Genomic DNA, 23,845 nt, shown 5'->3' on the forward strand with positions numbered 1-23,845 from the left:
ACTTGGGGATACTGCGCAAGAACACCACAGACAGGGGACTCCACCCCGGCGGCAGCACGTCTCCGCATCCGCTGTCACCTATCCCGCCGACGAGGCAACGCCACCTCATGACAGGGGCTCATTTTGTGAGTGGCTGGGTTGCAGGGGAGCCCGGCCGTTTGCTTACCTAACATCTCTCGACCTCTCGGTCTTCTCTTGGGTCTTGAGTCTTGAGTCCTTGAGGCTGCGGTTCTCGCCGAATCAAGAACCATGCTTCATGTCTCGAGCCAGAAATCAAGCATCTTCAAAGAATCTTCAAGTCCATGAGTGATCGTAGTAGTCTTAGCATGCCATACCCCCAGACTCGGTGAGAGACAATGAGGCGGGTGTCCCAAGTGTTAGCTGCAGGAGGCGCCCGAGACTCAATCTTCACCGCCGGACGAGCTGTCAAACTCGAGACGGCAGGTCTAGCGGTCTACTAGCAAACCGTCTTCCGTCTTTGGTCTTCACTTTCACACGCAGCCACACTATCATCTTCTCCACTTGAACCACTTGTTGGTTCAAGATTCTTCGGGACTCGTATGCGAGCACTCGAAAGATCCAATTCCCCTCCCTGCCTTGCCTGCCACCCCCCCCCCAACGCTTCCCAGACGCCCGGTAACAAAGACAGTGGACGGCAAAAGGTCAACACAACACGAATACCTCGTCACAAAACCCCAAAATGAAAGGGACGAGACTCGAACTCGCGCGGGTTGCCCCACCAGGAAGCAGATGGTAAGCTGACCTTAACCTGGCGCCATAACCAACTCGGCCACCCTTCCGTGTGAACCTGTTTGGTGAACAGGGGTGCTGTGACGGTCCTCGCGCCAGAGCAGACCAAGACCGCCGCGTCATGTCCGCCCGCTGTCGTTCATCGAGCCCGTTTAAAAAATCGCAAACCACATGGATGAGCATCACGATAGCATGCGGGACTCTGTGCCGGTGTTGATGATTTCCCCGAGTCGGGGATGATGACGCTCGCAAGCCGACTCGGGAAATAACTACGCGTGGAGCAGAAACGATATTGATAACCTGCATCATGACACATGGACACACTATCAAACGTTGTGATTGGGGGGCAGTTGCCAGTAGAACCTATGGTGGACGGTCTAGCAAGAGACACGACTCAGGGCCCTAGTCTCTGGCACGGCTGTACGGATACGGCGTATACGGGTCACGGATAGCATGGAAATGAGCTTTCGTAGTACAAAGTCACAGACTACGAAGTAGTAGCGAAAGTGAAAGACCGTGCTTAGTCGCGAGAGTTCATTTCGCTCCTCTCAAGGTTCATGACTATAATCTAGACTAGGACGTCACCCCATCGTCCCAACTCCCACGTGCCCGCTGTCTTGTTTCTTCAAGATTGCCAAGGCGAGTTTCTCTTTGGGAATAAACCCCTCGGAGATGTTTGATTTAACGGTGGAGAGAACACTCAAGAATCCATGTCTCAACTCATCTGGGTACGGAGTGCAAGACAATAATTCATACGTTCCACTCATAAATCTACGGACACGATACTACCAAGGATATCCTATAATTCTTCGCTCCAATCGCCCTCCTCTTCTATTTCAACAAACCGGGCCAGCCGCCTCTTGAGTTCCTCCACGCCAATCCTCCTCGAAGACGAAGTCGACGACAATAACGGCGGCGCTGGCGGTGGCAGGAGCACCTCATCCACGATATGCACAACGCCATCCCTGACCGGCACATCTCTCGCTGATACCGCCGCCCCATTCACACCAACACCCCCCTTCACCACGCCCACCAGCCGTCCAGCCTCACCCGTGCGTCCCGCGCTGCGAGAAACCACCGCCTCGATCGTGACCCTCGCCCCGTCAAGCAGAGTCTGAACATCCCGTCGCACCCGCCCCGCCCCGTCGGCGTCCTCCCCGAGGTCCCTCCCCCCGTCGGTCTTCTTCTCCATCTCCACGCCTTTGAAAAAGTCCGTATAAATCACCTCCGCAACAAAATGATACCTCACCAAAGCCTCGAGAAACTTGGCCCCCTCCCGCGAAGAAAAGAGGAAACCCATCGCTTCCTCGCCCAACGTATCCCACGCCTCATTCGACGGCGCAAACACCGTGATCCCAGAGCCGCCACGCAGGCGCCGCAAAACGTCCTCGCTCACTCCGCTCCGCCTCATCGCCTTCGCAAAAGCCCCCAGCGTATCCTCCGGCACCGCAGCACCGACGAGCACATCCCACCGCGGCGGCGGAATCAGAACCTCGTCTATGAAGTGGACGACAACGGCACCATCCCCGCTCTCCCTCGATTCGGAAGCGAGAACCCGGGCGTAAAAGTTGATCTCGACACCCGATGGCCCCTCCGCGATCCTCACCCTCTGCCGTCGAAGCTCCCCGCCCCCACCTTTTTCGAGAACCGTCTCCGCCGTCCGCAGACCGCGGAGGTCTTGGTAAGTATACCGCCCCGGAAGAACGTGGTACTCGAGGATCTCGCCGAGTAGCTCCGCTCGGCTGAGTTCGAAAACGCCCTCGAGCTTCCGAAAGGCCGAGTCCGTGGGGACGAAGATCGTGAAATGCTCTTGTTTCTGCGTTTGCTCGTCGTTGTTGCTGAGAAGCATGTCGTGGACCTTGTCGTATGAGGTGAGGAGCGTCGTGAAGTACTCCGTTTGCATGCCGCTCTCTTTGATCAACGTCAAGAGATTCTCCCCTTTGTCTGCCTCTTCTTGACGCGATCTCGGATCTTCACTTGTTGTTTGCTGTAGTACGACCGGCGCTGCGTGGCCGGTTCCGATGTCGTGGGCGTCGGTTGGATGTCCCATCACGCGTCTACCGGCCTGGGCCACGGCTCCAGCAGCTTGGTAGAACATGCCGCCAATGGCATTGACCACATGGCCGAGTGACGATGACTTGTCATAACTCCGTGCCCGCGTTGTCTCCCAACTCGACTCCCTCGAGCTCCCATCCTGGATTCTTACTATTGACGGCTCGGGCCTAGTCTCGGGTAAAGCAAAAGCCGAGACAGAAGCAGCCACAGCCGCGTATGGCAAGACACAACTCGCCTTCATATCCTCAATATCTTGGGTATCCGATATCAAAGCAGCCGCAGACGGCGACGACGGCGAAGAATCCACTGACGATGAGCGAACGTGACGTATCAGCTTTTCAGAGAGATTTCGACGGAGAGAAGTAGAAGGGTTGAAACGGATTTGTATTCGACGCCCCATGGAGAAGTACTCGCTCCCGATCATAGCCCTATATAGGTAAAAGGTAATTATTGTGTAATTCTCCAACACAAAGAATGGGTCTGAGACATTCACGACCCGGACGAAGTGGGCGTCCCGGTCTCCGCTGATGTAGGTTTCCTGTCATCGGATGGAGACATAGAGGTTCCCGTCTCCCCCCCCCCCCTCCCGGTCCCGGGCGGGCAGCAGCATCGAGGCGGACCATCAGGGTCCGCATTTGCAGTTTGACTTACACCGCACCGTCGCGGCTCTGCATGCTGTTCCACTTCTTCCCGGTGCATGTGATATTCAGATCCATTGTTGGCTTTGACTGGTTGAGAATGTAGACAAGTCGTGTCTTGGCGGTTGTGTAGGACAACAAGGTGTCGTCGCCCGAGTCCGAGAATACCGGGTCCAAGGGCATGATGTATCGTCCGCCGCGATGCATCCAGGAAGTGTGTCCCACGGTCATTTTGTTACCTCGTCCTTTTTTGACTCATCTCAGAGTATTGACATGGTGATGCCGTAAAAAGTTGTACAAAGGCAGGCGAGCTCACACTCGCGGGCCCCCAAACCCGCCAACAACCCGAATCTCCCCAGCCTTCTTCCGTTCCACCGCCTCAAAGGCATCGACAACCCGCCCGCTCCTGACATCAACAGCACCCCATCGCTGCTCTCTGCTCTTTCTCGAGGCCCTTCTTCTTCCTCCCACTCCCGCTTCCGTCCCGTGCTCCCAAACACCAATCTCGTCAAGAAGGACCTCCAAAGCCCACACAAATCTCACACCCCCTGTGCCATCATCTTCCCCTCCACCGCCACCCCCAGGCGGAGCAGTATACAATCTCTCAGCATCTTCCTTATCCCTAGGTATTTTTGTACACAGCAGGTGCAAATCGAGAAGCTGCGAAAACACAAGCCCAAAGGTGGGTTTATTCCGCCTCGACGCCGCCTGGTTCCCGCCGTAGCCGTAACCCGTGATATTCAGCGCAGGTGGGTTAAAGATGGATCGGAGCGTCGGGTCGACCGCCTTACCACCACTGCCAGTGCCATGTTCTCCTCCATTCGGTGGTGGCGGCGGCTGACCTCCCTGGGCAATCGCGGGCTTGGACATCGTCGACTCTTTTGAAGAGCTCGTGCTGTTGAGGAGCATGATCAAGGGGCTAGTCTCCAGGTTTCTGGATAGATACCGCAGGTGGGAGGAGAGGCGTTGGAGCGAGTCATGCGCGGACTGACGGTCGCGGCGGGTGAAGAGGGCCGTCATGAGGCTGTGGAAGTGGGTGATGAGGATGATATCCGGCAAGGTTGGACCTTTCGAATCGTCGTCTTCTGGGGATCTGCTCTCGGGTGCTGCTACGGCTGGGGTGGCCTCGGGAATCTCCTTCTCTGGCGGCGGTGGTCTACTCTCAGTCTCCTCCTCGTGAAGCTCTTTTGTGACTTGTTCTGGCGTTCCTTCAACATTATTATTCAGGTCGTCCCCCTGTGCGCCTTCAGTAACTTCCTCTTCATCCGCTCCTCTCTCGGGAGAATCTGCAGTTATAAACGGCGTCGGGGACCGAATTGTCGAGGGCGGCGGTGACAGCGAAGAAGACGACGAAGATGGCAGCGAGATAGCGTCCTCATCGTCATCCTCGTCACTATCCGCGATCTCTGTTCTCGTAGATTTAATCGGCTGAGGCCGTGGCTTGAGTTCCGGCAACACAATCCTCTCGGGCTGTTGAGATACTTCTGGCTCAGGCACAGCATGCTCTTGTCCCCTCGACGAATTCGCCGCATCCTCAGCAGGCGCTTCCACACCGGCCGAGCCTTCCGCAACCCCTTCATTCCTCTTATCGTCTCCCGTATCATGCTTATCATCATCCTTCGACCGCTCCCTAGATGGTGCGCGAACCCCCGGGGAGGAGACCACGCGTGGCTCAGGACTCTCAGGCAGAATGTCCAAGTCGCCAAGAGCCTCCCACAAGCCCTCGAAATCAAACACCCTCGAGACAGAGACCCTCCCCAAACACCGCCTCAACCTCGTCGCCACATCCGCCTCAGCGGCGCCGCGGACCACGAGCTCCGTTCGAATGGCATCCCTCAGCGGCGGGAGGATGGCCGCAGGAGGCTGCGTCGTGACAACCATCACCCTCGCCTCCTTGCCCCTCTCATCATTCTCGAGCTCCTTTCCGCAGAGTGTCTTGGCCAGGGCCTGCATCGAAATCTAATCATACAAAGTCAGTTCATTTCCCCTTTGAATCCCTCAATGCAGGATAAGACTCACCAGGATCCCCATCTGCTCACTCTCAGAACTAAGCCCAACAACACTCCCCCTCTCGAACCCGCCACAGAGGACCTCCTCATCGACCTCCCGGCTCCCGACCTGCACTCGACCCCTCGCCACCGCTGCATCTCTGCGCTTCGTCTCCCGACTGCAGAGGACGGCTGCGGAGACTGGTTCAAGGGGGAAATGCGAGCTCGCCTGCGAAGCGGGGAATATCATTTCATCGCCGCCGTCGTCATTGGCGCCTGCCATATTTGTATGCCTTCTTCTTCTTCCGGGGCTCACCGTGGCCCTAACCGTTCTGGAACAAGACAAGTAACAAAATAAAAGGGTATCATTTCCGTGCCATTTCGACTAATTCTTTCGTCGACTCTGCTGCGTCTCTACTCTGAGATGGAATGATGGAAGCCGGCAAGAAGGTATCGTCAAGTCACATGATGGCAGCTGCCAACAGTTGCGCGGATTAAATTCCGACGAGAGTTCCAGGGGAAGGGAGGAGCTGTTGTAAATTCTCCGCTGGAAATCTCGATTCAAGTCTCGGCGCTTTCCAGGGCCAGCCAGACTGGCACATTGGGTTGGGACAGGGCCTTATCAGCCACCTCAAGGCTCAATGACATCACCCCTGTGTCTTGCATGATTGTCACTTATGCAGCCCTTTCTCACTCCTTGCCTTCCACCTTACTCAACGCATCTCATCCGGACTTCGCCATACTAAAAACCTTGCTAGGGGGACACGGCAGACTAGGTAGTCATGCATTTTGTGCTTTTCTTGTCAATAAGCCGATCCCTTGTTCCAAAAATACCTTGCACATGTTGAGTATCCCATCATTGTCGCTACCTTATCACTGTTGAATGCACCGCAAATTAGCGCTGAGAAACGTCATGTGAGGCTCAATGTTCTCTATTTTCAATAAAGCTAATTCATAACAATCTGCCGACGGACTGTTGGATTGCCTGCTCTATACCTTCCCTTTGTGTAAAGTGCCTCTGCCGGCCCTGGAATATTTGTAGCAAAAGAGGCAGAAAAGGAGGCTCGTTTCCTCCCAAAGAAATATGATTATTCACGAGAAAGGTATCACTTGTCGGGTGGTGTGAAAATCCAGACGCATATGCGCGACCGCTCCGCCCTGACAATCGTAGTTCTCGTCCTGATGGCTTCTCCAAGAGCCACCCAACCCAATTCGAGATCCCAACCGTATTGACTCCCTCCACAAATGATCCAGAATTCGATCTTATCGGATCCGTAGCCCAATGTGTTTGCATTGTAACCAGATAGGTTCAAACAACTTCACGTCGTTCGTTCTTGGGGTGCATCGACTGCACCCTTTCTCTTTCTTGAAACTAATCGCCTCATAGTGAGGCGTTTGATGAATGGCAAGGACTTTCTTTGCCGTATGCCTTCGCATTCGTCTTGTTGTGTCCTTTGTGTTGGCTCGGTGCTCTCGTATCCTGCTTCCTAAGTTCTGCGAAACCACTAGGCGGCAGTGCCAGGTGCAGGAGGCGGTGCCATGGCATCGGAAGCCTGGCGTCTGCGTCCACCCTTCAGACTCTTGACTCTGGCCATGAAGCCTCCAGAAGGCTTGCTGGGTCCGTCCTCGGTCGGTGACATCATGTCAGCTGTGGCACGACGCTCGAGGCCATTAGCAGAGCCTCGACGGGGCACTGGGGGAGGTACACCAGGCGAACGGGTACCGTTGTCGGCTCGCTTGACCGAGATTGTCTCGGGCTCCTTTCCATACTCGGAAAAGAAGGGGTTACGCTCGCCAGTGTACGAAATGCTGCTGGCGGGTCCATTGGTATCGGGCGATCTGCGGGAGGTGTATGCCCCCTCAGGATTAGTGATTCGACCAGAAGGACCATATTCGCGGGGCTCCCTCTTCATTCCACGAATGCGCTGGGCGATGGACTTGCTGCGGCCAAGGCCCTCGGAGGTTGACTGCTGGGCTTGCTCAGCCTGAGTCTTCTGGATGGCAGCTCGGGCAGCAGGAGTACCCTCCAGGAAGGTCGAGGCACCGAGTCCCATGGATTCCTCTCCGTAAACGATCGAACCGCGAGCTCGGGGGTCAAAGACAGCGGGATCATCCTTGCGCTCAAGTCTGGCAGCAGTTGCAAAGTCTGCCGATGCCTCGCCGTCGTTGTGGCCCATGAACACAGCATGATCCGGACGCTTGTTGAGGGGACCGGAGCCGCCAAGGGACATGTTGAGGGAGTCCTTGGCAAAAGCTTGCATCGGTGCACGTCGGCTGCCCTTGCGGTTACGGTGGGGGTTGGCTGCATCGAAAGGACCGTCGTGATGGAACACTACATGCCATTAGCCTGGAAATTTACACTGAAAAAAATGCTTTACTCACATCCGGTGCCGTAGATGCTGGTGGCATCCAATTGGTCGATGATATCGATTCTGCGACTGGGCTTCTTGGGGTCCTTATCCTTTCCTTCCCGGGCGCGGCGTTCTCTTTCCCGACGTCTGGCTTCCTTCGCCTTTCTCTCTTCGTCGGTCGGGGACTTCTCGATATCAATCAGTACGGACGACTCAGAGTTCCTGCGCGGTCGGCGTTCCTGAGGTCGGCGTTGGGGCGATCCAGGAGCTCCACCAGGTCGGGGAGGACCACCACTGCCCTGAAGGCGTCGCTGTCTCATCGCCTCCTCCTGAGATCTCGATGGACGGTGGCCGGGTGGCGGAGGACCGCGACGGGCTCCAGGCGGCACATTCTCGCGTCCTGGCACTCCAGGAGGGCGATTCGTCGGGGGTCGAGGTTGCTTCTGATCGTTAATGGTGAGACCATCCTGTCGGGCGGAAAGTCAGTAACCTGCGAACTCTCAATGGACGCGCGGCAAGAATTCAATTGGCGACCGAGGGATCGGTCCGGGTTCCATCAATTGATTCATCGGGGGCAACGTACAAACAGCTCCTCAGCGGTAGGCGATGCCTTGTTGTCCAGTGATGTCGACATGGTGCCTGCTCCGATCAAGTTCGGTTGACTACTCGAGTATGATGGATCGAGGAATGGGTTGCGCGAGACAGGTCGGGGAGGGTCGTCAAAAGGCGAAGCGGGAGAGGTGGTATTCGTAGTGCCGGAGAGTAGTGGGGAGGCAGCGCGGTTGCGAAAGGGGTTGTTGGATGAGAGATTAAGCGTCAAGCCAGCGCCAGCAGATTTGCTAGGTTGATGGCCTATTGCAAGGAAGTCAAGTTAGCACTCGATAGGAGGAAGGAGAGAGACAGAGAAAGACAGCGACGGCTCCGTGCATGCGAGTGACGGCGAGGGGGGAGGGATATGAAACATGAGGGCGGTATACGTGACACAGCAGGTTCAACAACTGGGTGGAGCGGGCGCGGTGCTTGCGTTTGCTTGGGCGGCAGTGCAATCCGTGAGAAAGGGCGGCTCTCTTCCCGTTGGACAGGGCAAAAGTCAAAGGGGGAGAAATCCGGGAAGATGGTGGCAGGCATTGAAAGGGGTGGGTGGGAAGAGGGATGAAGGTTGGGCAGGATAGGACATGCCGGCGCATATCCATCCCCTACATCCATATCAGAGTGTTTGATTCTTGGCTTACCTGGCTGTGCTGATTGTGCCTTTGACATTTTGGCTGTAATTTGTGAGGTATACCGTGTGGGATGGTGTGGTACCCGCGACGGGAGGGATGACCAGATGGGAGTATGGATAATGATGATGGACGGGCGCGTCGTATTGAAAGTCAAGGGATCGGCCTTTTCTTCCGCCAGAAAAAGGGGAGCTGTCCGACCGATTGAGGAGAGCAGCGAGCGTTGCTAGCAAGCTTGATTTTCGTTGGCTGTCAAATGGCCGTTCCTAGCGTCATGCCTCTCTGCAGGGACAAACAATAACGGGGGGAACGGGTTTTTGGAGGAGCCACCCGACAGTTCCTCGGCAGGTCACTGTGCGGTGCGGTGCGGTGCGCGCGGTGTGTGTGGCAGCGTGCGGGCAAGCAATCTGCAGTACGTCCGAAGGCAGATGGGTGGTCGGGATCCGGAGTCGTAGGCGGGTGGGTGCGTGGGTTCAAAAGAAGAAGAAAATAGGGGTGAGTTGTAATATCAAAGATCCTCGATTATAGTCGGCAATGCGCGTCTGGTTTGGCTTGTAGTGCAGCGCGGTGTCCTTTTCTCCTGCTTTGATCCGACGTCAGCTCGAAAAAAGCATCCCTTGGGCTTTGAGGGGATGAATTGGTTTGGGGGGGACGAATTGATTATCGGATAATGGATTGGGTCCAAATCATCCAATTCAGGGGGAGATTGCTGGTCTGCCGGGAAGCGAGTAGTTTGGCTAGGTGGCTAGGAATTTTTGGGTGGTAGAGTGGTGGATCTGGGGTCCACGCACCATCCACGACTTGCGAGGATGAAGGGGTTTGGCTGCTTGGGCTTGGAGACTTTGGACAGGATTGGGCAGGCACTCGACCAAAAGGCTGGATGATGCCGACGACTGGACGAACGCGCGACAACCGAGCCAAGTAGCTGTCTGAAGAGTGGGCCAGAAAAGGAAATGCAAGCTCACCTTCTCTCTTGGCCTGGGTCTGGCTTTTTTTGTTTCCTTTTCTTGCTCAGTCCACGTCCGTGTCAGAGGTACGGAACAACGTCGTCTCTCTCACAAGAGAGCGGTTTGACGAGTTAATAAGTCGATGCTCGGTATTTCAATCCGTGCGATCGCGATAACCCAAAAACGATCCGGGGACAGTGTCTAGATCAGTGATGATGTTTGACAGCTCGTACAGTCGCTAGCTGGTATTGCCGTGTGACACGGGCTCGGTGTGCCTGCAACACGGACCCGGGTTGACCCAACTTCTGGGTCGCTTTGATGCCTTGATAGGGATGCCCGTGTCTCTGCGAAGCGAGAGATGACGACAGAAAACAGAAGGTTGTGTAGTTTTGGCTGAATAGGGAGGTGATGGTGACACTGTTCCTAGTCGTGTTCGGATGCTTAGAGAATGCGGGTGATCTCTGAATATGAGATGCGAAGTCGGATGAGATGGTGAGTCGAGATGAAGGTAGATGGATGCGAGAACGGACGAGAAGTTGGAGCGAGAGACGAGAGATGCTGCTTGAGAGTTCGTTCAGCTCGAGAGTGTGTTGGCGAAAGAGAAAGAAAAACGAGGGACGGGTGCGAGGCAGTGGAAAGTCCCGTGAGGCAAGTAAGGCCAATGGTCCACTCGTCGAAGAGGGGGAGGAGCTGTGAGGCGGAAGAGGAAGGAGGTCCCGTTGAAGGAAAGAACAAAGGAAGGAAGGCGCAAGGCTTAAGTTCTGAGGCTTGGTGTGAAAGAGCAGGAGGCAGGAGGCACTCCACGAGTCGTTGAGCAGGGCAGGTGCACCTCAGGCAAAATATTTATGTATCCGTCCGTAGCTTTTGAACGGGAAGGAAGGGAATAATCGAGTAGGAGGAAAGAAGGAAGCCACGGCCAAGGTAGGTAGGTACCTTTTAGCTAAGGAAGGTGAGGTGGGTGAGCTGAGGAGGGGCAGGCAAGAGCGATAGTTTATTAGTATTAGTCGACTCTGATACCTCTTTCCTTTTCGTCGTTTGGGGAAAGAGGGCACAAACGATGAGAATGGGAAAGAGTCAACTGGAGTAGAAACGAGAAAAAGTGAGAAAGAGAAGGAGAGGAGAACCAAGAGCAATTAGGAAACGGAAAGAAACAGAACGTGGACAATGCAGCAAGAAACATCCCAACGACCTAACGACGCCCTCCCGATCCCCGCGCATTCCACCCGTTCCGATCGCCTCCTCCTCTCTGTCTCTCTCTCTCTCTCCATTTCGACATCCATGGATGTCATCCCCATCACCCATCACCCTCATCTGCCAGCGGCACCTGAACTCGACCAGGTCCTGGTCCTGGTCTGGCACAGGCACATGAGCCACCCCATCTCAATCTAAGCCGCCCACACCACACCATCCGAACCTATCCGTATGAATAGCTTATTATCTTGTAAGCTTACCTTTTTTTCTCTTTCTCTCAGGGACACCATACAAAGACGAGGGAACGCTGACGACGGCAGATACGGTTGGCTGGGAAGACGCCTCCTCCGACTTGGGGCCCTTCAGCCCGGGTCTGTGGCTGCATCGTGGGCGGTGAGCATCTTCATGCCTCTACCATTATGTCACCACTGTGTCCACTGGACTTTCATTACCAGGTGGGTAAACACTTCCTGTTTCCTGATCCGTACTTCAGCCACTTCTATTACTACCTGTACCTTCATCACAACTTCTACTTCCAGCACCGGCCCTTCCAGTTGGCTCTTCGAGTACATCGCGTAGAGAATACGGATATACTCAAAGCATTATAGTGAGACTGTGACAAAGACAGCTGTGTCAAGCGAGGATAGCAGTGGCAACATGAGAAAGGGGCTGACTATCTGTTGACTGGCGGATTATTTCTAACCCTCACTGAGAGCAACGCGCTTGTTCAAACAGAATACCTTACCTCGACCTCATGACCTTCACGGCCCTTCCTTGCCCTGTCGTGGCCTATGAACGCTAACTATCTTCCATCATCTCCCGTAGGACACACGGCTCCCCAGCTGAACCGGGCTGCAACGGCGGGATTTTGTTTCTTCTCATTTCCATCTCGCCATTCCGACCCAGATGTAATAGATCCATCACCAAGCTTCTGACCAAATCATGGTGCAAATGGCCACCGCTGCTCTGCAAATCTGCCGCTCTACGCTCGAACAAGTATCGCGGCATGGGGTCTTTGGAAACACTAGCCATGACCAACGCGGGAGTGATGTTCCTCGGCCGACCGGGGTGCAGACGAGACGTGCCGACGACACACCCCAGGACCCCTAATAATCCTAATTATTTTAAACTAAGGTAATTCAACAAATTGCTCTACAGTTGAATGACAGGGTGCAATGCGCCTAGACTCGCCTCCGATGGAGTTCCGCAGAACATGCCGGCCACGAATAACTGAGAGATGAGCATCTTCTGCATCTGCGACATGCACTCGTCCTCTAACAAACGATGAAGTGCGCGTGGGAACAAAACGGACGAGCCGGAACAGACAACAAGCCAAATTGTGTGGGTGCTGGAGCCATCTGGCCGACAATGCTTCGGTCGTTTCCCTCTCCACCGGGTTCACAGCCATCCAACTCATACCTTATGCACACACACCGGCTACTACCGACGGGCCTTCTTGGAGCTACGGACACCTTGACTTGGTCCTGTGTCTGTCCGGTACTTGTGGCATGTACCTGACATCAGCCAGGGTCAGACTTGTCTGTCCATCCTCCCGTGCGTGCTCCTCCACTCGGACTGTCGGCTTCTTGTTACGTGGTTTCTCTCTCTTTTTCCTTTGACCAGAGAGCTCATAGATGCAATAAACAGAACCACCTTCTTCCCGACAAAGCCGTACGTCTGCCTGCGAACGTATGTCCTTGACGACAAAGTCCACAACCCGGCTATGACACCACCACCGAAATCTTCACCTGGGATCAAGATGAGGGATGGAGCTGTTCGTCCGCCCTGGCCCTGGTCTCTCCAGCAGCTGGACAAGACGGAATCACAAGGGTAGCACAGGGGCCTATTTTGTTGCAACCTGCCGCCCTTCCAAATTCGCTGGATTGCAACCTCGTGTTGGGGGCCCCTGGTCGTCTCAACCATGCCAAGGGAACATGGGGTGCATCAATTTGAACGTCAGGCCAGCAGCCAGACTTCAGACTCCAGGAGTCCAGAGTGTCCGAATCTCGAAAGCTCTCGGCCACCAGCCTCGGCGCCGCGCCATTGACGCTGCTGACAGTGCCAGCCAGCCCAATTCCAAGTCTATTGCCGTTGCACACACTCGAGCCCGTCTCCCGCCTGACGCGTGACACTTCCAGCCCGTTGTTGGCTGGTCTCCCCGCAGGGCCCGGCCATCGAGGTGGCGCCCAATAGTCACTCGCCATCGGACAATTCACTTTGTCTTTCGATCTCAGCTGTCATCCGAGCGCCATAACCTCCCACTGCTCCAATGTATCGAGGGAAGCCTGGAGACTAAATGGTTACCCTCACGCATGGAGGCCGAACGGCGAAAACAGATCCGCATTGTTCAGATTGTGATAAGAGCACCGTCGTGTATCCGTACGGGGTACAGTGTGGTGTTTGCGAAAGTCGAGATCGACACGATCACTCACTCAGCAACCAGCGTACGGAGTAGAGGTGCTTGCCGTATTGCCTTGCCAAGCCTCGGGCTGGATAACCAAACGGGCAGATGGCGCTGCCCGAAGAGGGAGACAAAACGCCCTCCAATCTCAGCCTCGGACGATCTGATTCGATCAGCCCCCAAATCTGACTCTCCTGGCAAACCGTAACGAGTTCTACGCTTCTTCTAGCCACCTGGAAGCAGAAATATGGCAGACTGAAAACATCGACCGCATTCGCCCATGATGTTATCGCAAATATCCAGCAATACCGTTCTTCACTTGGAGTGAGCTTGAAACCTCGTTTGACGTTGACGTTTGCAGCCTGCGGCCTCCTTTTTCCCTTCTTGGTTTTTTGTTTTGCTTTTCTTCATCTCACCCACATTGCGTCTTGATCGGATCGGGGAGCCGCCTTCCACCGTCACGGTCCTCCTAACAAGACTCAAGTCTCAGGGAAAGCGTGACAGCATCATCCTGGACTCTCATCGCCAATCTGAAACGTAAGCGAGCCTTCCATAGGCGAGAGCATTGGAGCAAAATCTTTTTGATGGGGCTTGTTCATATGAGCAGACGATCATGGGGAATTTGATTAATATCTGCAAAGTACGGATACAACAGCACTACGGATATAGCTGCACCAGCCGCACCTAGGATAGTGACCCCACAAGAGAATGGGTGAGGTACGCATGGGTCCGGTCTGGTGAACACAGGTAAACTGACCTGTGGGGGGGGGGTGTTAGCTGACCGCCCCACATCTTCACGTGAGTATAGCCCGTGCCACTCCGTAGGTGATCTAGATATAGTTCAGAATCGATTCTAAATTAATTAAGAATATATATTAACTATAATATTAAATAATTATATATATATAATAATAATTTTTAAAAAGTATTTTATATATTATAAATAACTAAAGCTAGCATTTTTAAAAAACTATCTTTAAATTAATTTAGAATCGATTCCAAATCAATTCTGGATTAAACTAATATTAATAAATAAAAATTAATAATATATAAGTTATTTTTAATATTAATACTTTATTATTAAATTAAACTATTTATATATATATTTTTATAATATCTTAATTGAATCAATATTATAAAAATTAATATTTAAAAATAAAACTATTACTAAGTTTTAAAATTTAATAAGGATTGGTTCGAAATTAGTTCTAAATTTGTTCTAAATTAATTCTAAACTAATTCTAAATTAGTTTTAAAATATATTTTAAAATAAATTTTCAAAATTCAAAACCTTGCTTTTTATATCTAAATTAATTATTACATATATAAATTATTATAATACATTTAAAAGAATATATTTTTATATTAAAATAAGTATATTTTAATATTTTTGAATTATAATATAGAATTAATTCTGAAATATGTCTAAATTAGTTCTGAATTAATCCTAGATTACTTTAAGATCAGTTTAGAATTTGGTCAGCTAGACCCACTTATTTTCCACGGGCCAATCAGAAGAGCGCTCAGGTCACGTCCCTTTTCCTTAGTCAGGTCAGGTAACCGGGGGGGCCACAGGTCAGTTTACCTATGCTCACTATATTTTCAACTTTTTATCCGTGTACTATAGGTCAGGTCACGGGCCACATACTAAAATAGAATTTTTTTAATTTCTCCTCCTATATACCTCGGATAGAAATTATAGTTATATTAAAATAGTTCCGAATTAGTTTAGGACCGATTCGGAACTTATTTAGAATAGCTTTAATAAATTCGCTAAACGATGCGGGTATTTTCCTCGAACTTAAATTACTAATATTACTTTTTAACCCTTATTACTTTAATTAATAAGTACGAGATAATCTTAATATATTTTAAGAATTTTATAAAAATAATAGTCTATTTAGATAAGAAGAGGTAAGACTTTTCTTAAACTATTTTTAAACTTATTCTAAATAGGTTTAGAACCCTTTTAATAAAACTTTTAAAGTATTACTTATTTTAATCTTTACCGAAGCTATTATAAGCGGGTATTAGAACTAACGAAATAATTGCCGAACTATAGTATAAAAAATTATATATTATAATTAATTAATATAGTATTTAAAAATAAGTAAAGAAGGTATTATATACTATATCGATATACGTAGTTTATATTTAAAGGATATTAAAGCGCTATGGGGAACGGTATATAATACTTTTTAAAGTCGTTCTAAACTATTTTTAAACTAATTCTGAACTTAATAGTTTTAATATAATGATACTCGTTTAGTACCTCTAAAGACTATTATATTCGCTTTTTTATAAAATTAAGTTTATAAACGCTTTATGTATTATTATATTAATAGTAAAGCGTGTTTATATTTTAATTAAACTTTATTTTATTAGAACTATACTCGAGTTATAAAAAATATAGCTAAGGATATTACTTCTATACGTAAACGTATTTATAAGATACTATTAAAAAAAAGAGTAATTATATAAGTTTTCTAAATCGATTCTAAACTAGTTTAGAAATAGTCCTTATTAATTATTTTTATAAATAGGTAAAAGTATAGCTTAGATAATTCGAAATAAGTACTTCTTATACCCTATTTTATAAAAATTATAGTATAGAGGTTATTAATAACTAATATAGTATATATATATTATCCTAAACCGATTCATAACTTATTTAGAACTAATTCCGAATCTCTTTAGTATATTCTTAATACTTAATTACTTATTATATAGTATATTTATAAGAATTTATATGGTAATAGCGAAAACTATTATATTGGATTTCCTCTGATTAAATATTAAGCCTATTTATTTTTAATACGCTCTATATTATAGGGAGAAGAGGTTAATATAGTAAGAGGAGATAAGTGTTACCTTTTTATAAGTAATAGGCGGAAATTACGACATTGTAATAAGCTAGTTCTAAATCTATTTTAAATATATTCCGAAGTGATTTTAATATAATTTAGATATAAATTATGTTATTTTAAAAGAAATTCTCTAAATATTATGTTTAGTAAAATGGAACTATTGGGTACTAGTTAATATTACTATAAGACTAGTAATTATTTTAATTTCTTATAGTACTTATAAGTACCTTCTTTTACTACTTACCTAAATACCTAAGAGTATTTATTTAGAACTTTGGAATATTATAAAAAAGATTAGTTAACTAAGAAGCGGATTAAGTAAAGAAAACGTTTTAAATATGTTTAGAATTAGTTCCTAACTACTTTTAGATATATTCTTATAATTAAAAGAGCTTGTTAAGCTCTATAATAAATTTTATAGTCGGACTATTATAGAGATTTGTAATGCCCTTAATAATACTAATTAGCTTATAAATATTATATAAATATAAGAAGCTCTTTATTTTTTAGCTAGGTTATCTCGCTTAGCTATATAGAACGAGTATTAATATATATAAGCCCGTTATTATATTAACGTAAGTATTTTATAAAGCGTTAAGAACTATTTCTAAATTAATTCCGAATCTATTCTAATTTCTTTTTAGTATATTTAATATTTTGATAATAATGGGCATAATTATATTTATATTGCTTTTTATTTAGAGTAAGCTGAACTTTGGAAAAAGAATGCTTTTTCGATTTTTTAATTAGATATAAATTATAAGTATATTAAGGGCTATAATAAAGTTAAGGTTATTTAGGGCTAGTATAACGAAGTTTTTTAAAAAGGTTCTAAAGCGATTTTAAATCTATTCTAAAATATTTCTAAACTATTTATTAATTTTTTAAATAGCTATTCTACTCCTCTAAGTCTTTATAAATATAGAGAGTACTAAGATATACTAAAGGATATACTAACTTATTTTTTAAATTTTTAAAGAGCGTTTTGGGTATATTATCTAATAGAAATATCTTTTTAAATATAACTAGGGGTTATTAGGTATTATTATTAACTAAGATTATAAGAACTTAATAAGTAAGTTTATAAAATCTTTTTATATAAGGTTTAGAATCGGTTTAGAACTAATTTAAAAAGGGTTCGGTTAATATTTATTTTTTAATTACGATTTATAATATCGCCCCTAGGAATAGTAAGTTAAAAAATATGTTCGATTTTACTTAGTTTATTTTTACCGTAGTATTAAGAAATACGTTTTAAAAAATCGCTCCTTAGATTTAAAATAGAATTAAATAAGGAGTATTTTATTTTATTAATTAAAAAAGGACTACTTTTTATTATATAGTTAATTACGAAGTAAGGTAATTTAGAACTTATTTAGAAGAGGTTTATAATTAATTCGGAATCGATACTAAGTAATCTATCGATCTTACCTTAGGCTTAATATAAATCCTAAAGGAATATTATAGCTAAACTTAACTAGACCTATTTATAAATACCTCTTAAGGATTAGGATAAGTTTTATATTTATATTAATACTATAAAAGCCTTTTATTAAGCTTTATATATATAGAGTAATCGTTTCGTCCTATTATTAGTTTATATTTAAAAATAGGTCGAAATCCTTTTAGAACTAATTTAGAACTAATTATTATATTTAGATCTGGGGAATATAATAAATACTTTTTTGAGTAAAATACTCTTTTTTAAAATTAAGTATTTATTTTACTTAGCGGGATATATTTATTATTAAAAAATATTATATTTTAGTTAGTTATTTAAGTATAAACCCCTTAGAACTATTTATAACTAAATTTAAAACTAATTCTAAACTAGTTTAGGAGTAAAACGTTAACGTCGTTTAGAATAACGAGAACTAGCTCTATATAAATAAGATATAGGGGCTTATTAATAATTTATTAAATTATTACTTTATAATTCTTTAAGCCTAGTACTTTTTAATATAAGTTTACGTAGCCAGTTAAGGTTTTAGAATCGGTTATAGTTATAATAAAGGGTATAAAATCTATCCCTAAGCCCTTTAGAACTCCTTCTAAATAGATTACGAGGTCTTTTCTAAGTAACTTCTTTTAGTATTATTTATTAAGATTTACGTTATATATTTATAATAAATTTATAAAGCGAGGTTATTTAAAGTTAAAATAAGGATATTATTAAGTATTATACTTTATTAAATATTTAAAAAAGGGAGCTATGTTTAGAAGTAAGCCGATTAGAGCTTAAGGAAAGGAGATTATAGTTATAAGAACTATAATAAAGACTTTAAAAATAGTTTAGAATCGATTCCGAATTACTTTAGACCCTATTCCTCCTTATTCTATAATAATTCTTAATAATAATATAAAAACTAAAAACTAAAAACTAAAGTTTAAATATATAATATATATATTATATATATTATATATATTATATATATTTAATAAAGTTATAGTTATTTAATAATATAATATATTTTATAATTATATATTAAATATTTCGCTTATAATACTTTTTATTAATATACTTAATAAAGATAATTAAGTAATAATATAATATAATATAATTATTACTTTAGTTATGTTTTTAAGTTTTAAATAATTTAATATTATTTTAATATATATTAGATTTAGTATTTAGTATACGTATTACGATTTAAATAATATTTTAATATTATTATTTAAAACTATTTAGTTTATAATATTATAAAGAAATTAAGACCTATATATTATTATATTTTTATTTTTATTATTTCAATTACTGATATTATTAAGTATTATTTAATATAAAGTAAACAGTATTATATAAATAATATATAATTACTTATAATAATAAATGGGTTTTATAATAACAATAAAGATAGATAAATATATATATATATATATATATATTAATACTATATAATCGATATTAAGACCTGCCCGAGTAGTTAGTAAAAGTAGTATATATATATTAATACTATATAATCGATATTAAGACCTGCCCGAGTAGTTAGTAAAAGTAGTATATATATATAAATATATATAATAATAAAAATATAAATGATAAATATAATAATTATAATTTTAATTATATCATATTTCGTAAGATATTCTAAAAGATAAAGGAAATAATACTAATTTAAAATAAGTAAATATATATTTAATAATAATATAACTATAAATAATACCTATATTTTAACATAAGAATTTTATATTTAATAATATTAATAAAGAGTAAAATAATAATAATTTTCTATAGAATAATATATTATTCTTTAATAATAATATAAATAGATATATAAATATTACTTATTATTAAAATATTCTTTATTATACTAGTCTTATTTTAAAACTTAGTTAATTAAAATAAAGATTATAAATATGTATATTATATATAAAGTTTATATTTTAATTAAGATAAAATAGAAAATAAACTAATTTTAGTTATATATCAAAACTTTAATTTTATAATATAATAATAAAATATAGAAGTAGTTTTAAATCCGTTCTATATTAGTTCTGAATTAATACTAAGAAACTACTTATAATAGGTATTTTTTAAAAAGACGAAAGTATAAATTACTAAACTAATTCCGAACTATTCCCGAAACGATGCCGAACCGGTTTTAAATTACTTATTATTGTTTTTATTTTTAGCCTTAATATTACTTTTAACCTTAGTATTTTCTATATTATTATCCTTATTTTTATTTATAGTATTATTAAAATTAATTATAATAGGATTCTCCTAAGTAGAGATATTTTTAAAAAAAGAGGTAATAACCTCCTCTTCTTCTACCTCCTCCTTAACCTAAGAGAACTTTTATTAAAGCTAGTAAAAACTATTAGGCTAAGGGGGGGGGTAGGCTAAATAGTTTAGAATTAGTTTATAATTAATTCTAAATTAGTTCTAAAATAACTTATACTTTTTTCAAGAACTATAAGAAGTATATTTAAACTTAGTATTTATATTAGTAATACGACGTATAATAACTATATTAAGCTAAGTAAAAAGTAAGAATTAGTTTAAAATAAGCTAAGAATTACTTTAGAATTATTTATAACTTCTTTACCTCTCTTATTATATATAAGGACTTTTAAGAAGGGAGTAGGAGATTTAGCCTTTTTTTTTTAAAAAGGAGTAGAGAGGGGGCTACGGACCTTACGGTTCTTACGGACCTTTTTTAGCTTATTATAAAAAGCTAAATAGATAATTAATTAACTAATTCTAAACTAGTTCTTAACTAGTTCCGAAATAGTTCTAAACTACTTACTTAAGGCCTTATTATTTATATTAATAGAGTTAGTACTTATTTTACGGCTTTTAATACGTATTAAAATATTATTAACTTTATACTTATAAATATAAGTACGAAAATTACTCTTAAAAGTAAATTAAGTTTCTTAGGAGTTTAGAATTAGTTTAGGATTAGTTCCGAGTTACTTAGGAATTACTTATAGTTATATAGGTAACTTTTTTATTATTAATTAAGAATTTATAATATACCTTATTAAGTATAAGCTTAATCTTATTATTTTAAATAATTCTAAATTAGTTCTAAACTAGTCCTAAATTAGTTCTTAATTATATATTTTATTATATTTAAAAAGGGGTAGGTTTTTATAGCAAATAGGATTACCCTTAGGGCTAAGAATACTTAGATAGTAGTCCTAATACGCTTCTTATTTAGAATTAGTTCCGAACTAGCTTAGAAATAATTACGAAATACTTTTAGAAAATATAACTTATTAAATACTTATAAAAGATTATAATAGGTAGAATTAATTCGGAACTAGTTATAAATTAATTAGGGAGCGAAAAGGTAGATTAATAACCCTCTTTATAAAGGGCTTAATATAAATAAGTAATAAATAAGATACGAAGCTAATAGGGGTATAATAAGGGCTATTTATATAGTAGGGTAAGAGGTATATAATTAGTAATATAGGTTATAATTAGTAAAAGTAGTCTGTGCTTAGCTAAGGATTTTCTAACTAATTAAAAATCCGCTTAGCTAGTCCTACGGTAATTAAACTAGCTAATTAGAAAATTAGTTAGGTCACGTCCTTTTTCCTATGGTTAGGTTAGGTAACCGGGGGGGCCATAGGTCAGTTTACCTGTGTTCACCCGGTCTGCGTAGTGCAAAAGCTCGATCTCCCAGAGATTGCTCTAGGCCCAGCGGGGGCCAGCGCGATTCTTACTTCTTCTTTCCGTCTGTCTCCATCACGGATGGGCTGTCAGCCTGCCACGAAAGGATGGCGATAGGCGACTCTCATTGGGTCTCCTATTCTTAATTTCTTAGAAGTCACAACTGCGATCCCGGGCCAGGAGGCAGACTCGCTGGGTAAACCTCTTCCGCCACATTGACCTTCGGGATTTGCGGGGATACAATCAGGGCATTCGTTCGTCTCAACTGCGGCTTTCTTCACGGTGACCGCCTTCCGGTCTTAGCCCTTCAACCCACTAATGCCCGCAGAGCCTGAGTCTGAGCCCAACTTTGCCAGAAAGCACTGGACGACACTGGAACAGACCTGCTCCCTGTACGGACATACACTATGTACATAGTAGACGGATATGCACGTCACGGTCCCTCGCAAAACCCGGATCCTCTTGCGCTCACTTAACCCGACTCAGCATCCATGAAGCCTGTTCAAATCCTACAGGAATCACCTTGTCTGCACGAGTAGGGACGAAGTCTGGACAACGGGTGTTCCGTGTCCAACGTCTCTTGCGCATTGGCGGACCACCGATGTGATCTCTCGCTTTGGTGAAAGAAGATACATTCCAAGCTATCACCAAGGGAGATGGAGCGGTGTTGAGAGCTCTTTGCCAAGAACCGGTTCAGCCGTACCGATGTCACCTATGAAGGCGTATGTCAGTTAAGAGGGTCCTGTCCACCAGCAGGTGTCACCGCTCATCGGTACTTACGCGGACCTCTCGGCGCCCAGTACTCGCCCGTCTTGGAAATGTCGAGCTTTGTTGTCCATTTGATGAGACTTTCGGCGGCTTCGTCGGGGGTGACGGCTGCGACACTCAGACGTTAATGATCCTTATGAAACTCACCGGGCCGCCTACGGGCTCAATGATATGAAGTACTTACCACCGCCATCGTCCCAGTACTTGTCGAATCCCACGCCTTTGGTCATCTCAGTACGCATGAAACCCGGGTGCACGATACTGATGATGACGCCCTTGTCCTTCAAATCGAGACTCAACAGCTTGCCCACCATGTTCAATGCGGCCTTGGATGCGTGGTGGGCATAGTTGCCGCCGCCCTCCTTCTCGTGTCGGAGGGTGATGCTCCCGGACTCGGACGAGACGAGCACAACCTTGGAGTCCTTTTGGAGAAGACCGGCGTGCGCGAGCGCGTGGACGATGAAGACCGGGGCGATGGAGCTCGTTGTGTACATGCGCTGCTCCTCGGCCCAGTTCGGACCCTTTTCGGTGCTGAAGTCCTCCGTCGCGAAGTAGCCTGCCGTGATGATCTACCTCCCCGCCAGTTATTCAACACACTCTCCGGCAGCAGCAGGACGGGTGCATAAGAGGGAGCCACTTACCACCGTCGAGAGCGGCTTCGAACCACCGAGCACACTGACTAGGGTCTTGCCGACATTCTCGTCCATCAAGTCGATACCTGGGAGCCACTTTACGGCATCGGGGAAGCCTTCGGGTCCTTCTTCGGAACGCGTGGTGCCGTAGACGGTGTTGCCCGCGTCAGCGGCATACTGTTTGACGAGGGACGCCCCGAGGCCTCGCGTGCCGCCAACGACTAACACAGGAGACATGATGGTCTGGCACTTGTAACCTGCTTATCTTTGGAACTCGTATCTGCTGGTATTTGTGTTCTATTTTCGTTTTATTCCGGGCTCACTCTCAAACACTGCTGGAATGCGGCACCCGTTGGGGGAACTAAATTGGAGGGGCTTCGAGGGAGTCGGTTGAGGAATGTGAAGGGAACGGTTGAAGTGGTGAGTAACCTAAGCTACTAGAGCTACCTTATCGTGACGTAGGTGTCGCAGCGTGATGGCGGCTGGCCCAATGAAGCATGGCGAGTCGCATCACTGTGAATGGCGGGGGAGGGGCCTGAAATCACGTCTTATCGATAAAGTTGGTGTGACCATCGTATTGCTGACTGATCCGCTGTCTCGACTCGACCATCGAACCTCCCTTTCGTGAGTTATTCACAGGTATCTTGGCAATTAGAAAGCCTCTACTGCTCAAATACACTTGAGACGAGAGTCAATTCTGTACATAAACTTGGGCCATTCGAAGTTCTGCTTCCGACGGCGGCAAAGCTGCGGCTTTGATAAATATATCATGACCAACCGTTGGCAACGCACGTGGAGAGCATTAGATTTATCAAAACAGGTGTGAAAAGAATTGCCTGCGCCCGCTTCAATGTATAAACTTCCTCTGATCACGATTCAATCGGGCGAGGACAAGCGATTGAATGGATGCCA

At 44.7% G+C, this 23,845-nt stretch overlaps 6 protein-coding genes and 1 non-coding gene across 7 annotated transcripts; 2 read left to right on the forward strand and 5 right to left on the reverse strand.

Moving 5' to 3' along the window:
* Window positions 1-701: 701 nt before the first annotated feature.
* Window positions 702-800, reverse strand: CLUP02_tRNA127. Its single transcript has one exon. It is a non-coding gene; the product is annotated as a tRNA-Leu (tRNA).
* A 749-nt stretch (window positions 801-1,549) lies between these two features.
* CLUP02_09109 (fasciclin domain-containing protein) lies at window positions 1,550-3,674 on the reverse strand (the record flags this gene model as incomplete). Its single annotated transcript, XM_049288089.1, has 2 exons — window positions 1,550-3,233; window positions 3,457-3,674. The coding sequence occupies 2 exons, from the start codon at window positions 3,672-3,674 to the stop codon at window positions 1,550-1,552; spliced, it is 1,902 nt and encodes a 633-aa protein (XP_049145233.1).
* Window positions 3,675-3,755: 81 nt separating this feature from the next.
* CLUP02_09110 (uncharacterized protein) lies at window positions 3,756-5,714 on the reverse strand (the record flags this gene model as incomplete). The annotated part of the gene is made up of 2 exons (XM_049288090.1): window positions 3,756-5,402; window positions 5,463-5,714. 2 exons carry the CDS (start codon window positions 5,712-5,714, stop codon window positions 3,756-3,758), a joined length of 1,899 nt encoding a protein of 632 aa, XP_049145234.1.
* Window positions 5,715-6,936: 1,222 nt separating this feature from the next.
* On the reverse strand, window positions 6,937-9,042 carry CLUP02_09111 (mucin-1; the record flags this gene model as incomplete). Its single annotated transcript, XM_049288091.1, has 4 exons — window positions 6,937-7,763; window positions 7,814-8,249; window positions 8,366-8,634; window positions 9,015-9,042. 4 exons carry the CDS (start codon window positions 9,040-9,042, stop codon window positions 6,937-6,939), a joined length of 1,560 nt encoding a protein of 519 aa, XP_049145235.1.
* A 2,329-nt stretch (window positions 9,043-11,371) lies between these two features.
* CLUP02_09112 (uncharacterized protein) lies at window positions 11,372-12,278 on the forward strand (the record flags this gene model as incomplete). Its single annotated transcript, XM_049288092.1, has 2 exons — window positions 11,372-11,595; window positions 11,966-12,278. 2 exons carry the CDS (start codon window positions 11,372-11,374, stop codon window positions 12,276-12,278), a joined length of 537 nt encoding a protein of 178 aa, XP_049145236.1.
* Window positions 12,279-12,424: 146 nt separating this feature from the next.
* CLUP02_09113 (uncharacterized protein) lies at window positions 12,425-22,140 on the forward strand (the record flags this gene model as incomplete). The annotated part of the gene is made up of 11 exons (XM_049288093.1): window positions 12,425-12,479; window positions 12,545-12,728; window positions 12,788-12,970; window positions 13,101-13,265; window positions 13,305-13,745; window positions 13,796-13,865; window positions 13,903-14,078; window positions 21,526-21,621; window positions 21,714-21,787; window positions 21,862-21,949; window positions 22,020-22,140. The coding sequence occupies 11 exons, from the start codon at window positions 12,425-12,427 to the stop codon at window positions 22,138-22,140; spliced, it is 1,653 nt and encodes a 550-aa protein (XP_049145237.1).
* Window positions 22,141-22,177: 37 nt separating this feature from the next.
* Window positions 22,178-23,736, reverse strand: CLUP02_09114 (oxidoreductase; the record flags this gene model as incomplete). The annotated part of the gene is made up of 8 exons (XM_049288094.1): window positions 22,178-22,245; window positions 22,314-22,409; window positions 22,486-22,870; window positions 22,943-23,176; window positions 23,257-23,308; window positions 23,381-23,446; window positions 23,479-23,611; window positions 23,712-23,736. 8 exons carry the CDS (start codon window positions 23,734-23,736, stop codon window positions 22,178-22,180), a joined length of 1,059 nt encoding a protein of 352 aa, XP_049145238.1.
* Window positions 23,737-23,845: the final 109 nt, after the last annotated feature.

The sequence above is a fragment of the Colletotrichum lupini genome, chromosome 4, assembly GCF_023278565.1.
Source record: "Colletotrichum lupini chromosome 4, complete sequence".
Lineage (NCBI taxonomy): Eukaryota > Fungi > Ascomycota > Sordariomycetes > Glomerellales > Glomerellaceae > Colletotrichum > Colletotrichum lupini.